The sequence below is a fragment of the Theropithecus gelada genome, chromosome 3 (genome assembly GCF_003255815.1).
Source record: "Theropithecus gelada isolate Dixy chromosome 3, Tgel_1.0, whole genome shotgun sequence".
NCBI lineage: Eukaryota > Metazoa > Chordata > Mammalia > Primates > Cercopithecidae > Theropithecus > Theropithecus gelada.
Genome location: NC_037670.1, coordinates 147059650 through 147073355, shown reverse-complemented (window position 1 = coordinate 147073355; position 13706 = coordinate 147059650). Strand labels below are relative to the sequence as shown.

The 13706-nt window shown below is 34.7% G+C and overlaps 1 protein-coding gene across 16 annotated transcripts in view; it reads left to right on the top strand.

The window, feature by feature from the left end:
- CADPS2 (calcium dependent secretion activator 2) overlaps window positions 1-13706 on the top strand; it is a 576693-nt gene that overhangs the window by 301732 nt on the left and 261255 nt on the right. For all 16 annotated transcript variants that reach the window (XM_025379676.1, XM_025379667.1, XM_025379666.1 and 13 more), the window contains exon 7: window positions 5412-5523. In XM_025379676.1, coding sequence (XP_025235461.1) covers window positions 5412-5523 — 112 coding nt within the window. The remainder of the gene's footprint in view (window positions 1-5411; window positions 5524-13706) is intronic.

Genomic DNA, 13706 nt, shown 5'->3' with positions numbered 1-13706 from the left:
AAGAATGTGTGTTTTTTCTACACAAAGAAGAAAAAAGTTTAAGATTCCAGTAATAAATATTAGAACAGAGTTTAACAGAGACACCTCCTCCCTTCCTTTTTTGTTGAATAGAAAGAAGATGAAAATGTCTGTTTTCTTTGTGTTCTAACGGATGTCATAACATCTTGCAAAGCTGCAATAGTTAAAACAGGGTAACACGGCTGAGGAGTGATCTGTAGAACATAAAGCTCAAAACCAAACCCAAGTTTATATAATTTTATAAATATATTTGATTTATTACCCAAATAAGTTTAGGACATGTGAAAAATTAAAACTGTCATTTCATATCACTATCGACTTTCAGACAGGTCAAAAGTGGGCACAAGTTATATCAGGTGCTCTAGCTACTATAAGAGACCATGGAACTATCCAGCCTGTTGAGAAGGCAGGGCAGGGGTGAGAAGGAATACATGTTACAGTATAATTATTTGTTATCTAAAATCTCCTATTAGAATAGAAATTCCAAGGGATAGGGACTTTGGTTGCTCACACTAGAATGTCATCTGCCACATAAAGGTACTCCATTTTTTTAAATGAATGAAATGTACACATTCAGTTTTGTATCCTCCCTTTGTTTACTTTATATCATGCTTAGTTTTATGTTGCCATTATAGCCATCATTATAAATAGCAGCAAAATATTTCATCACATGCCCCATAATTTACATAATCGTTCCCCTAATATTTTATATTTCTCTTGCTTAAGTGTTTACTGTTATACATAATGCTGTCATGAATATGTTTCTGCTTATAATCTTTTTAATACTTACAATTATTTTGATAGGATAACTTCTTAGAAATAACCTTACTAGGTTAAAAGATATGAACATGTATTTTGGCTCCTGATACAAATTTCCAGTACCCCTTATTTAATAGCAAATACATAATTAATGTCAGTTATTTCAGTTGGTATATGAATTACCCTGTGTTTCAGAGCCAGGAAGTCCTGCTGTTCTCGTAAAAGTGCTTTGTAGATTTTTATTCATTCGAACATTTACCTTGGAATTCTGAATCCTCATAAATAATACATTCAGAGAAGTGGAGAAAGGCAATTCGTTTTGAGTCAACACAAACTGACAGCAAGATAATGTATTCTTTTATCATAAAATATTGAGAAAATGGGAAGACAATAACTGGTATTAATTACTGAGAGGGTTTAAACATGCCAATTAAGTAGGAAATAAGGAGGCATCTTGCTGAATATTGAAGATAGGCCTATTATCTTCTTTACTCGTTTCCTGCCCTTTTTTTTTCTTTTTTTTTTTTGGCCGGGTGGGGGATCAGGGAGGCTTGTGTTTTTAATTTATTCATTCTAGAATTTATGATCTTCTGTGTCTTTTCAACTTTATTTCCCAAAGAAGAAATTATCAAATTGGTGTCAATTTATGCCTGTATCCTGGAATGTTGGGATTTATATTTTCCTTATAAGAAAGTTTCTTATTTATAGTTTCTTATAAAGAAACAATAAATCCCAACATTCCAGGATACAAGGATAAATATTTATATATAACTATTTATGCACCCCTTTAAAATTGTACATTTTTGTTGAATGTCAGTGAAAGCTTTGTCTTCCTGCCTGCTACAGTCAGGATCTGCTGGTATTCTTGTACCTCAGCTTCTCCTTTGCCTGAGAACACATTATTTAAGCCTTCTTCATTTCACAGTAATTGGTCATTAACATTTCCTCCCCTTGACTCAGAAGTCCTAAACCTTCAAAGTAGAACTTCTGGCCATAAATACAATAATGTACCCATAATGGAGATTTTTTTTTTTCTTTGTGAGCTCTCATGGAAAACTTATACACAAAATCAGGAAGTTAAAGCCCATTTCAATTATTTTACATGATCAATATTATGCAGGCTGTGCTATCTAATCTGACGTAATAAAAGTAGAACTTAACAAGAAAAAGGAAAAGATATATGTAGAGAGAAATTCTAAATCACACCTGTAAACAGCTGAATAATAGTAAAAACAGCACTTGGCAAATTTATGAAGTGCTGTAGGTAAAGGGTTTAAAGCAAATTTATAGTCACAAATGCTTGCCCAGAATGGAAGAAAGGCTTAAAATTAATGACCATGCATTCAACTTAAAATTTTAAACAGCAGGGTTAAAATAGATAAATTGGAATAATGTAGCAAAGAGCAGAACGTAATAAAATAAAAAACATGAAGTAGAGAGGATCGTCAAAGTCAAATGACAGGAGTTTGAAAAGAACAATAAAAGTGACGAACCTCTGTCACGTTTAAAAATGGAAAAAATAAAACATTAAGAATGAAGAAAGACATAACAGATGCTATAAGGATTCAAAGATAAAAAAATTCACAACTTTGTAAAAGTACTTTTGAAAAACGTAGACAAAATAAATAACATAAAACTTAGTGCTTATCAAAATTCACTCAAGGAGAAAGAGAAAACCTGAGTAGTTCTATAGCTACACCTAATAAAGAAATTGCTTCATTAGCAAGTATCTTCCCATACAGAAATATCAGGTTTGAACAGTTTAATAGGTGAGTTATAGGAACAGATAATTATCATTTTTTGACAAACTCGGATAATAAAAATATAGCACTTTTCAACTTATTCAATAAAACCAAACATAGAGAACGCAAGAAAGTAAATCTACAGGCTAGTCTCAATAATGGACGTTATATAAAAGGCTGAACAAATTATTAGCCTACTCATTCGAATATTTTTTTTAATTAAGTTTATCTCAAGAAAGGAAGACAATAGAGTAGTCTATAATTACAGATTATTTCAATAAATGTAGGGAAATGTTTGATAAACTAGAGCACTCATTTCTGGATCTTTCTATATGTGCAAATGTATGTATATATGCACATATGTTATATACATATGTATATGATATTGTGATGTATATATTAATGTATGTTATGTATATATTATTATGTATATTATGTATGTATATTAGGATTATGTTATATATGATATTGTGATGTATGCGATATGAATGAGATATGTATATATGTATATACATACCATATCTCCATATATAATTGTGATTTTTTTTATATATTATGTGTATATTATATGCATATATTACATATATACACACATATATTCTGATATATTTATGTGTGTGTCTAATAAATATGGGAATTTCTTTTAACTATAAAAGACTATCTACCAAAAACCTAGAGCAATTATCACACTTCGAGGTAAAACATTGAAAATATTCCCTTTAAGAAGAAATTCAAGGGAGTGATAAATATAAAATTCAGGGTGCTAGCTACTTCAGAGTAGTGAGGGTGGAGAGGAGAGGAAGATGAGACCAGGGGCACACGAGGGCTTTCCTGATGTTCTAGTACATTCCCCATTTTACCTGAATGGCAGGAATGTTGGTTTTCACTTTATCATTATTCTTTAACTGAATCTCATTTTATGGACACTTTAAAAATATATCGTTGTATAAAAATATTCTAATGTATAAATGAGAAATGTGCTATAGTGATAAATATTGTGGAATAGTTTTTGAATATACTTGTCTGTGAAGGATCAAAGGTAAAAGATAGTTTTCTGGAAGTTCATGGAACCATGAGTGAACAGTTTTTTTTCTTCCCCCGCATTCATTGTTATTTGTCTTATTCTATCCAGCAAAGTGGAATTGGAATGCATTTCAGAAGGGCCAGGTTAAAAGACAAAGCTCACTTTTCTGTTTGAAGAATCATGTATTGCAGAAGGTTGGGAATTGCAAATGAACATTTAGTATAAATACTTTCAAAGGATTTTGAAACTAAAAGAAAAAATATCAATGTAGTACATAGAAGTTTTATGGGGAGAATTTTGAAAAGCAAATTCTACAGAAAATTATTAGACTGTTTCTATATGACTATCAAAAATCTTCTACTTCAGTTATAAGAAAATGTCTCCCAAGGTTATTAGTCTTCTAAATTTAACCATGTGACATTAAATTAAAAAGGGTACGTCATGAGAATTAGCTCCCAGGCTGTTAACCAGATTGCCTGACTATATTCAAGGCTTGAGATTCCATACACTAAATTGAGAATTTTTCTTTATGCCTTATTTTGGTTCTGAATCTATTTTTGTTTTCTATTTTACTGTTGCTTTATGTAAACCATCTTAATTATATGAAATGGCAAAAAGACTCTTTGCTAACCCCATTCTGGAAGTCTAAAATAGAAATTAAGCTGCTTTTCTTCCCTAATTGAATCTTCTCTTCCCTCTGGCATATGATGTTTCAAAAAAACAGACTTCATCTAGATGCTAGCTTCTTCAGTCATTGAAATGGTCTCTGCTTTACTGTACACATTTATAAATGCTGTAATAGGAGAGGAAGGCAATCACAATTTTTTGTTCAATTTTTATTACACTTGCTTTACTGAGTTTTCTGTATGTTGTAAGCTCTCTGAATGAGATTTATAAAATAAAATATAGACAGCTCCATGAAAATGGTGAATTGTTTTGTTTTTTCAAGACAGCATAAGAAAATTGATATTTATTTGTTGTTTTATTTTTAACATGAATCTGTATTTTGTTAAATCTCATTTTTTTCTCTTCTGTGGTATTTTGCTCAATGGCATCTTCTTCATGCTGTGCTGTTTCATTGCATCTGATCTCACAGAGTTGTGAGAAATATTGATAAGATTTTTTAATATCAGGTGTGTGCCAGTTAAGTTTGTAAATCAGCTAGAATGAACTGGTCTGCAGTAAAGACAAGATGCTATTAATTAAAAGACAAGCCAAGAAAACATGTTATTTTGTTGTGATGATTTTAAAAGCCAGATATCAACAGACTTATTCCCTTCCAAGAGAATGTAGTGTGAAATTAACTACAAAACATTCAGATTCTTATGATGCATATTTCTTTCTTTTTGACAGGAGCTTTAAAAGTCATATAAAGTAATAGATCTGAGATAATTATGCTTACTTTAAAAAAAGATAATGTTTAATAAAGGCCTGTCAAAAAGAAATGGGGTAAAGTCTTTAGTATATAAAAGTCATTTTCTGAGAAACTATCTCTTATGTAAACAAACTCTGAGCAATTTTTCCCAGCTGCCAGTAAAAATGGTGCTATAATTTGCATTTGAATTAATAAATAGATTTCAATAGCTACAACTATATTGCTTTACCTTAACCTAAATTCTCATAACATGCTATTTTTTGTAGTCCAACATGCTAATTTTTTGAACAGCTGAGTAACTATTACAAGCTGTAAAGCTTATTGTTCTTTTCCTTCTTGACTGTGCCATCTGCTAGAAACAAAAGCAAAGATAAAAAGCTCATTGAGCACAGAAGATTCTGTATTGTTTAATTTACTTTCTATGGAGACACATCTCCTTGGGGAAAAAAATTAATACTGCATTTTAAGAAACACTTGTGTTGCTTCATTACAGATGGGGGACTCAAGGAGATTTCACCACCACCCATCCTCGGCCTGTGGTCAAAGTGAAACTCTTCACAGAAAGCACTGGAGTTCTGGCCCTGGAAGATAAAGAACTGGGAAGGGTGAGTTGTGGTCAGCCTGTGTGTCCAGGGTAGAACAGTTTTAACTTCTTTAGATTCATCATTAAGGTAGACCAGTATGCAGTATGTGAACTTTATGTTCATAAATTACATAAAATCATTTGTTATTTTCCACAAGCCCAGTTTACACCTCTAATTTATTAAATCTAATTGTCTGTAACACAGAAAGTATTGTGATAGGATTTGGTTGTGTAAGGGGTAAATACAAATTCCTTGCCACCAACTCGGTCATTCTCACACGTGTGCTCCACTGGCCATTGAATGTAAATGGTGCTGGCCACCTTCAAAGGGTAATTCTCATGTAATGTATTTCTGTCCCTGGGTTCAAAGGATCATCTTTATATTTGAAGTCATCTGCTCTTCATGTTCATTGTGATTAATCACAGAACATCTCCAAAGTGCATCTATCTCTTTTATCTTTTCCGTTTTCCCCATGAAAAGGCCTTTCTCTCACATCTTTTAACATTAAATTGTTCTTTTCCTGTAGTCACCTCTTCATACCTAGAATGTATTTACCTTCTAATCTCAGTATACCCTTACTATACTCAGCTTGTGCTGGCAGTAAAAGCATTAACATTAGGTAAATCTGTGTGAAAGGTCATCTTCAGACTTACAAATGAAGTAAGTGTTCTAATTGAGTAGGCTATATAAAGATGTCTTCTGTAATGTGAATTTTTTAATGTTTGTTTACTTTTATTTTTATTTTTATTTTTTTGAGACAGAGTCTTGCTCTGTTGCCTAGGCTGGAGTACGGTGGCATAACCTCAGCTCATTGCAACTCACCTACCAGCTTCAAGCGATTCTCATGCCTCAGACTCCCAAGTAGCTAGGACCACAGGCACATGCCACCTTGCCTGGCTAAATTGTGTATTTTTAGTAGAGACAGGGTTTCACCATCTTGGCCAGGTTGGTCTTGAACTCCTGGCCTCAGGTGATCCACTTGCCTCAGCCTCCCAAAATGCTGGGATTACAAGCATGAGCCACCACACTCAACCTCTGTAATGTGAATCTATCTTACCCAGACCTGAAGACTGTATTCAGAGATATTTTCCAGAAAATAAAACCTTCAGAAGTCTTACTTGAAAATTTCTGGTATTAATGGACTACTTGTACAGTGCTAGATGCAAAAAGATGCTAGGATTATTCTGTATACTAGAATTCTTTTAAAAAACTGAAGTCAGGATTTCTATTAGTTTCAGAACCTCTTCTTCTACCTCTTTTACACTCTTGGAATTTTTCCATTTCTAGGGATTTTGCAAGTCTGTATCTACACTCCAGAGATTTTGAGTCTGCATTCATAATCCAGATTTTCTCTTCCGTTTTCTTGATATGTGTATTTGTTAATACCTAAGAGAGCTGTGTTACTGCTCATTCAGTCATGTGCTTATGAATTTGTGCGTTTGTTTTCATTGAACAAAGGTGTACAGGTAGCATAATCTAATACAAGAGCTTTGGAGACAGCATATGGTCTTATTATTCAGAGTTTTTCATTTAAACTATTATATTTTAAAGGTAAAATTAATGTTACTTTTCTTATTGTAATTATATCTCACTATTTAACAGCAGCCATTTTAAGTCTAATGCTATAAGTAACTCTTGAGCTATTTTTAATTTGTTTATCAGCTGGTCAAATAATATAGTTAAGCAGTTTCTAAATTTGATACATAAGTGACATATATATACACATAAGTGACATATATATATATTCGATGCAATTTTATATCTGAAAAACCGCTTATGCTCCCTTGCTCTCTTCATACTAGAAAGACAACTTTTCTGTCTATTGCAGGGTTTCCCAACCTTAGCACTATTGATGTTTTGAGCAGGGAAATTCTTTGTTGTCAGATGCTTTTCTGTGTATTTTATGATGTTTAACAATATCCATAACCTCTAGTCAAATAAAAAATGTCTCCAGATATTGCTAAATGTCTCCTGGAGGGTGGAACAAAATCAACCCTGCCTGAGAACCATTAATGTGTACTAAAGACCTCAATAGGTTCCAAGATTATAAATATCATTTGTGTCTAATGACTTACAAATTGATTACAAATAGATTCAGATTTGTGTATCCAACTTCCATACGCAATATTTCCAATTGTATATTGATATCTCAAACCACATATTTTCAAAATAGAACTTATGACTTATATCCCCATAAAGCCTTCCATAGAGGCAATTATTAAATAAGCCTGTGACCTAGACATCTCCCTTGTTTCTCCTTTTCTCACCCTAGCGCCAGATCCATTTGCAACTTTTCTGAGCTTTTACTGTATTTGTTCTGAATCCATCCATATATTAATATCCCCACTACGCTAATTCAAGGCACCATCATTTCACATAAAGAGTCTGTTTACTATTTTCCCATTTACCACCTTGTCCTCTCTGATTTGACTTTCACACCTCAGTCACCATGATCTATTTAAAATTCAAAACAAATCACAACATTCCTTAAAATATTCCAATGTCTTCCAATTTATTTGGACTAAAAATCAGACTCATTATAGTGTAGCAGGCCCGACAGGAGTTCTCAGGTGTGGCCCTGCACGTTAGATATGCAAATTCTCAGGCCCCACTCTAGATCTGCTGAGTCAGAAACCCTAGGGGTGCAGGGCTACCCTCTGTTTTAATAAGCCCTCCTAATGATTTTAAGACACACCAAAGTTGGAGAATCCCTGATCTGCATGAACTGACTTCTGTCTCCAAATTCATCTTCTGTTACAACCTCCTTGCCTACTGTCATTCTTTCCTTACACCATGCTTTCTTTCTTTTCCTCAAACATTGTAGACTCATACCTGCTTTAGACTTTAGGTCTTTACATGTGTTTTAATCTGAACACACATGTGCACACACAGAATTGGAAAAAAATTGGTGTTCATCTCTGGATGGTAGAGCTATTGGTTATATATATATATACACACACACACACACACACGTGTATATATATATATGTGCATACATTACCAATAATGTATATTGTTGATATACATATTAAGTATATACAAAAGTATATATATATACTTTTCTAATTAGAACAAATAACTTCTTTTAAGTTAAAACAAAAAGGCTTACATGATCTGACATCTGTAGATAAGGTTTTATGAATAGTATATTTGGGGAGCTTGGTTTTTAACATGAAGTTTTTTAAATTAAAAATTTCAGTAGCATTTAAATTTGAAAGCGAACAACAGAGCACTTAAAGTAGGTTTATACCACAGCAAGATACCACTGTACACCTACTAAAATGGTGAAAATACAGAAAAACTGACAATAACAAATGCTTGTAAGAATGCAGAACAGAAACTCTTACTCATTGCTGGTGGTGATGCAAAATTGTGCAGTCACTTTGGAAGACAACTTGCCAGTTTTTTGTATAAAGTTAAACATAGACTTGCTATACAATCCAAAATTTTGTACTCCTAGGTATTTACCAAAGGGTTTATAAAGGTTGTGTCTACACAAAAATCTGTGTGTGAATGTTTAAATAGCTTTATTCTTAATCACTAAAACTTGGAAGCAACCAAGATGTTCTTTAGTCGGCAAATGAATAAAACCATGGCACATCCATAAAATGGAATACTATTCAATGATAGAAACAACTATTAATGCAGTGGCATAGTTGAATGTAAATGCAAATGGAAGAAGTCAAACCCAAAAGATGACATATTTTATTATTCCATTCATTCTAGAAAATTATAGGGATAAACGATAGTTGCAAGTTTGCCAGGAATTAAACTGAGGTAGGTTGTCAGCCAGAAAGGGATACACAGGGGACTTTTAGAGTGAAGGAACTGTTCTGTATGGTACTGTGTGTTATATGCAGTATTAGCCCATTCTCACGCTGCTGTGAAGAAATACCTAAGACTAGGTAATTTATAAAGAAAAGAAGTTTAATTGACTCAGTTCTGCATGGCTAGGGAAGCCTCAGGAAACTTACAGTCATGGTGGAAGGCATCTCTTCACAGGGTGGCAGGAGAGAGAATAAGTGCAAGAAGGGGAAATGCCAGAAGCTTATAAAACTGCCAGATCAGGCCGGGCACGGTGGCTCACGCCTGTAATCCCAGCATTTTGGGAGGCCAAGGCAGGGGATCACCTGAGGTCAGGAGTTCAAAACCAGACTGGCCAACACAGTGAAACCCTATCCCTACTAAAAATACAGAAAATTGTCCAGGCTTGCTGGTGGGCGCCTGTAATCCCAGCTACTCAGGAGGCTAAGGCAGGAGAATCACTTGAACCCGAGAGGCAGAGGTTTCAGTGAGCCAAGATCATACCACTGGGCAACAGAGCAAGACTCCATCTCAAAAAAAAAAAAAAAAAAAGAAAGAAAAAGAAAGAAATCAGATCTCCTGAGACCCACTCACTATCACAAGAACAGCATCAAGGAAACCACCCCCGTGATCCAGTTACCTCCACCTGGTCTCTCCCCTGACCTGTGGAAATTATGGGGATTATGGGAATTACAATTCAAGATAAGATTTGGGTGGGGACACAAAGCCTAACCATATCAGATGCATACTTGTATTTGCCAAGACCTATAGAACTTTATGTTACAAAGAATGTACATTAATGTATGCACAGTAGTATGAACATACACACTTCCCTAATGTACACATCAACCAGCAGCATCAAAAGGATGCCAGCATAGAATACAGACTGAGACAGATGAAATTAGTTGTACTGTACAGATATGACATAGCTCCACTGAAAGGGGTGATGAGAAAAGAAACAGACCTAAGTAACATAAGAGGGAAACATATGCTGCCAATACTCTCTTGATAACCAAGTGATGAAGATAACCACTACCACTGATGTCATGTAGCTATCCTATGCTCTCTACTATGGTTTGAGAAGGGACACTGCCCCTATGGTATTCTTGCCGCAAACCCCACCAAAACCCAGGTTAATCATCAGACAAACACAGATTGGTGACATTATACAGGACAATTGGCCAGTACTCTTCCAGACTGTCAAGGTCGTAAAAAAGAAAAGTGAGAAACTGTCACAGATCAGAGGAGACTAAGGAGACATGACAACAAAATGCAATATGCTGTCCTGGGTTGGACCTTGGAACAGAAAGAAGGCATTGATGAACGAGCTTGTGAAATCCAAATAAAATCTGGAATTCAATTAATAGTAATGTGCCAATGTAAGTTTCTTGGTTTTAACAAATGTACCATGGTAATGCATGCTGTTCATTCTGAGGGAAATTGAGTATACGGGAACTCTCTATACTATCTTTGCAACTTTTCTGTAAATCTTAAATTATTCTAAAATGTAAAATGTCTGTAATGTTTATTATAAACATTTATAATAAAGGCTTTTAAATATTTTATGAAATTCCTCAGCATATACTGTTTAAGAAATTAACATTTCTGTCCAGGTGCAGTAGCTCATTCCTGTAATCCCAACACTTTGGGAGGCTGAGGCAGGCAGATCACCTGAGTTCAGGAGTTCACCTTGTCAACATGGTGAAAGCCCGTCTCTACTAAAAATACAAATATTATCTGGGTGTGGTGCTGCACACCTATAATCCCACCTACTTGGGAGGCTGAGGCAGGAGAATCGCTTGAACCCAGGACAGGGAGGTTGCAGTGAGCCAAGATCGCACCTCTGTACTTCAGCCTGGGTGACAGAGTGAGACTCCGTCTCAAAAAAAAAAAAAAAAAAAAAAGGAAAACAAAAAAAAAGAAAAAGAATTGAACATTTCCTTACGTCAGTTCAATTTCTTCATTATGCCAAATAAATTTAATATTGATTCAGAAATATGTGGTATGCAGTCAATATTCAGAGTTCCCTAATTATCCCAACATGTCTATAAAAGCTGATATTCTCCTCCCATCTAGGATACAATCCAGGATCATACATTGCATTGGATTTTTGTGGCTCTTCAGTCTCCTTTATTTTAGATGCCCCTACCACCTTTTTTTTTTTACTTGTATTATAATGATTTTTTAAGCATCCACATTAGTCTTATACGATGTTCTTTATTCTGGATTTGTCTTATTTTTTTCATGACTGGTTTCAGGTAAACATCTTTGGCAAGAATCCAGCTACATAATGTTTTATGCTTCTCAATGCATCTTATCAAAAGTTATAGATTGACAGTTTTTCCCAGTATTGGGGATTTTAATTAAGTATTATCACTTGGTTAAGGTGGCATCTGCCAGTTCTCTCCATCATAAAGATACCATTTTTTGTTTTGATTTTAATAAGTTGTGGGGTGTTACTATGAGAGTTTCTCCAACCACCTTTCACTCAGTGTTTTAGCTAAAGATTCATGGATTTAAAAAAAATTTGTGTGTTATAGTCTGTCTGTTATTCTTTTTCATGATCAGATTGTATCAAAGTTGTGTGTATGCAAAATAGTGTGTTCCTTTACTATTTTCCTTTTCCTTTTTAAAAACTTTTCCCAACAGCACCAGTATTTTTTTTTTCTTTTAAATCATGTACCTATTGGTCTTTGCTTTCTGAGACATGAAATTTTAGAGGCTCAACTGGTACTCTCCCTGCCCCAGGCCTGTTATTAGCACTGGTTGTTTTTAGTGATGATGGAATTTAGAAACTAACAGTCTACATATGTATCAACACTTCTTAGTTGAGAAATATACTTTTTTTTTTCTTTGAAACAGGGTCTCACTCTGTCTCCCAGGCTGGAGTACAGTGGCACAGTTTAGTATTTTTGTACATAGTCCTTTTAGATATACAGTTTATATCATTTTATAAAATATTTGCATCTTCTTAGGGTACTATCTGGCTACCAGGGCACTTTTATTTGTGAATGAATTACTGTGTAATATATTCCTGGTAACTAGTTTGTTGAATGGTATTCTTGACCAGAAAGTGCATTTTGGGTATTTTACCAAAATGATTTTTTAATTTTAGAAATGTTGCTATGAAAACATTCTTTCTGACAGTTGTTAGAAAAAGAGCTGCCTGAAGAGGGTTTTTTGTTTGTTTTTGTTTTGTTTTGTTTTTGATGGTGTCACTCTGTTGCCTAGGCCAGAGAACATGGCTTACTGCAGCCTTAATTTCCCAGGCTCAAGCAATCCTCCTACCTCAGCCTCCGAAGTTTCTGGGACTACTGGTGTGTGCCACTATGCCCAGCCGATTTTTTGTTTTTTATATACATGGAATCTCACAATGTTGCGAGGCTGGTCTTGAACTCCTGGGCTCAAGTGATCCTCCCACCCCAACCTCCCAAAGTGTAGGGATTACAGGCATGAGCCACTGTGCCTGGTGAGAGAAAGTTGTAAAAAGACTCAATTTCTTGGTCCACGCATTTCCTTTAGTTGGTTTGGGGTATGCCAAGGAGGGAGTATTTTGAACACTTCCAAGGGGATGCTAAGTGCATACAGAGTTGAGAAGCACTGGTACAAATAGTATCATTGAAACTACTGTGCAGACAGGTTCAGAACCTAGTGACTCTTGAGTGTAATAAAAATATCATAACATGTAGGTTTGTGAAATGATAGCTCAAATTTCATAGACATTGGGCAGTTGAAGGTTATATTATTTGGCGAGTACTTGGCATGCAAATTTTGTTTGTGGATGGCAGATGCAAATACCTATTTACGGAAATAGAGGTGGCATATGGAGATTTTTCATCCGAATTGGTGGCCAACCCTCCACCAGGTGCTAAGGGAATACCTGGAGGCAGAACAAGGATTTTTTCTCAGGAAACAATTAAGATTATGTCCTAGCAGGTAAACAGCTGACCAGTCAAGCATCCCAAAGTATATAGTTCATCACAATGAAGATAATTTTGTCCTGGAAAACTTGAAAAGCAAGTTTTACCTAACATAGCCATATAAAAATCTAAATAGTAGCCCCAAGGGACATCTATTTGTGGACAACGCACTTTCCATTCAGTCTTTCAGAGTGAAATATTGGGTAGTATACTCCTGGGTAACTCTTTAACTTGGTAAAGGGTCATCTTGAGTACAAAACAATTTTGAAGGGTTTGCCAAAATAACTTTTTTTTTCATTTTAGAAATGTTGTTGTAAAAACATTTCTTCAGACAGAAGGAACCTATTGTCCATTCATAGATTGAGTTCGTGGCCTTGGTACCACATCTTCAGTATATACAGAAGGATGCTGAGTCCTCTGCTTCCAAGGGGATGGGGAAAGCATAGATATGACTATAAAGTCTCATGAAGAATTGCTATC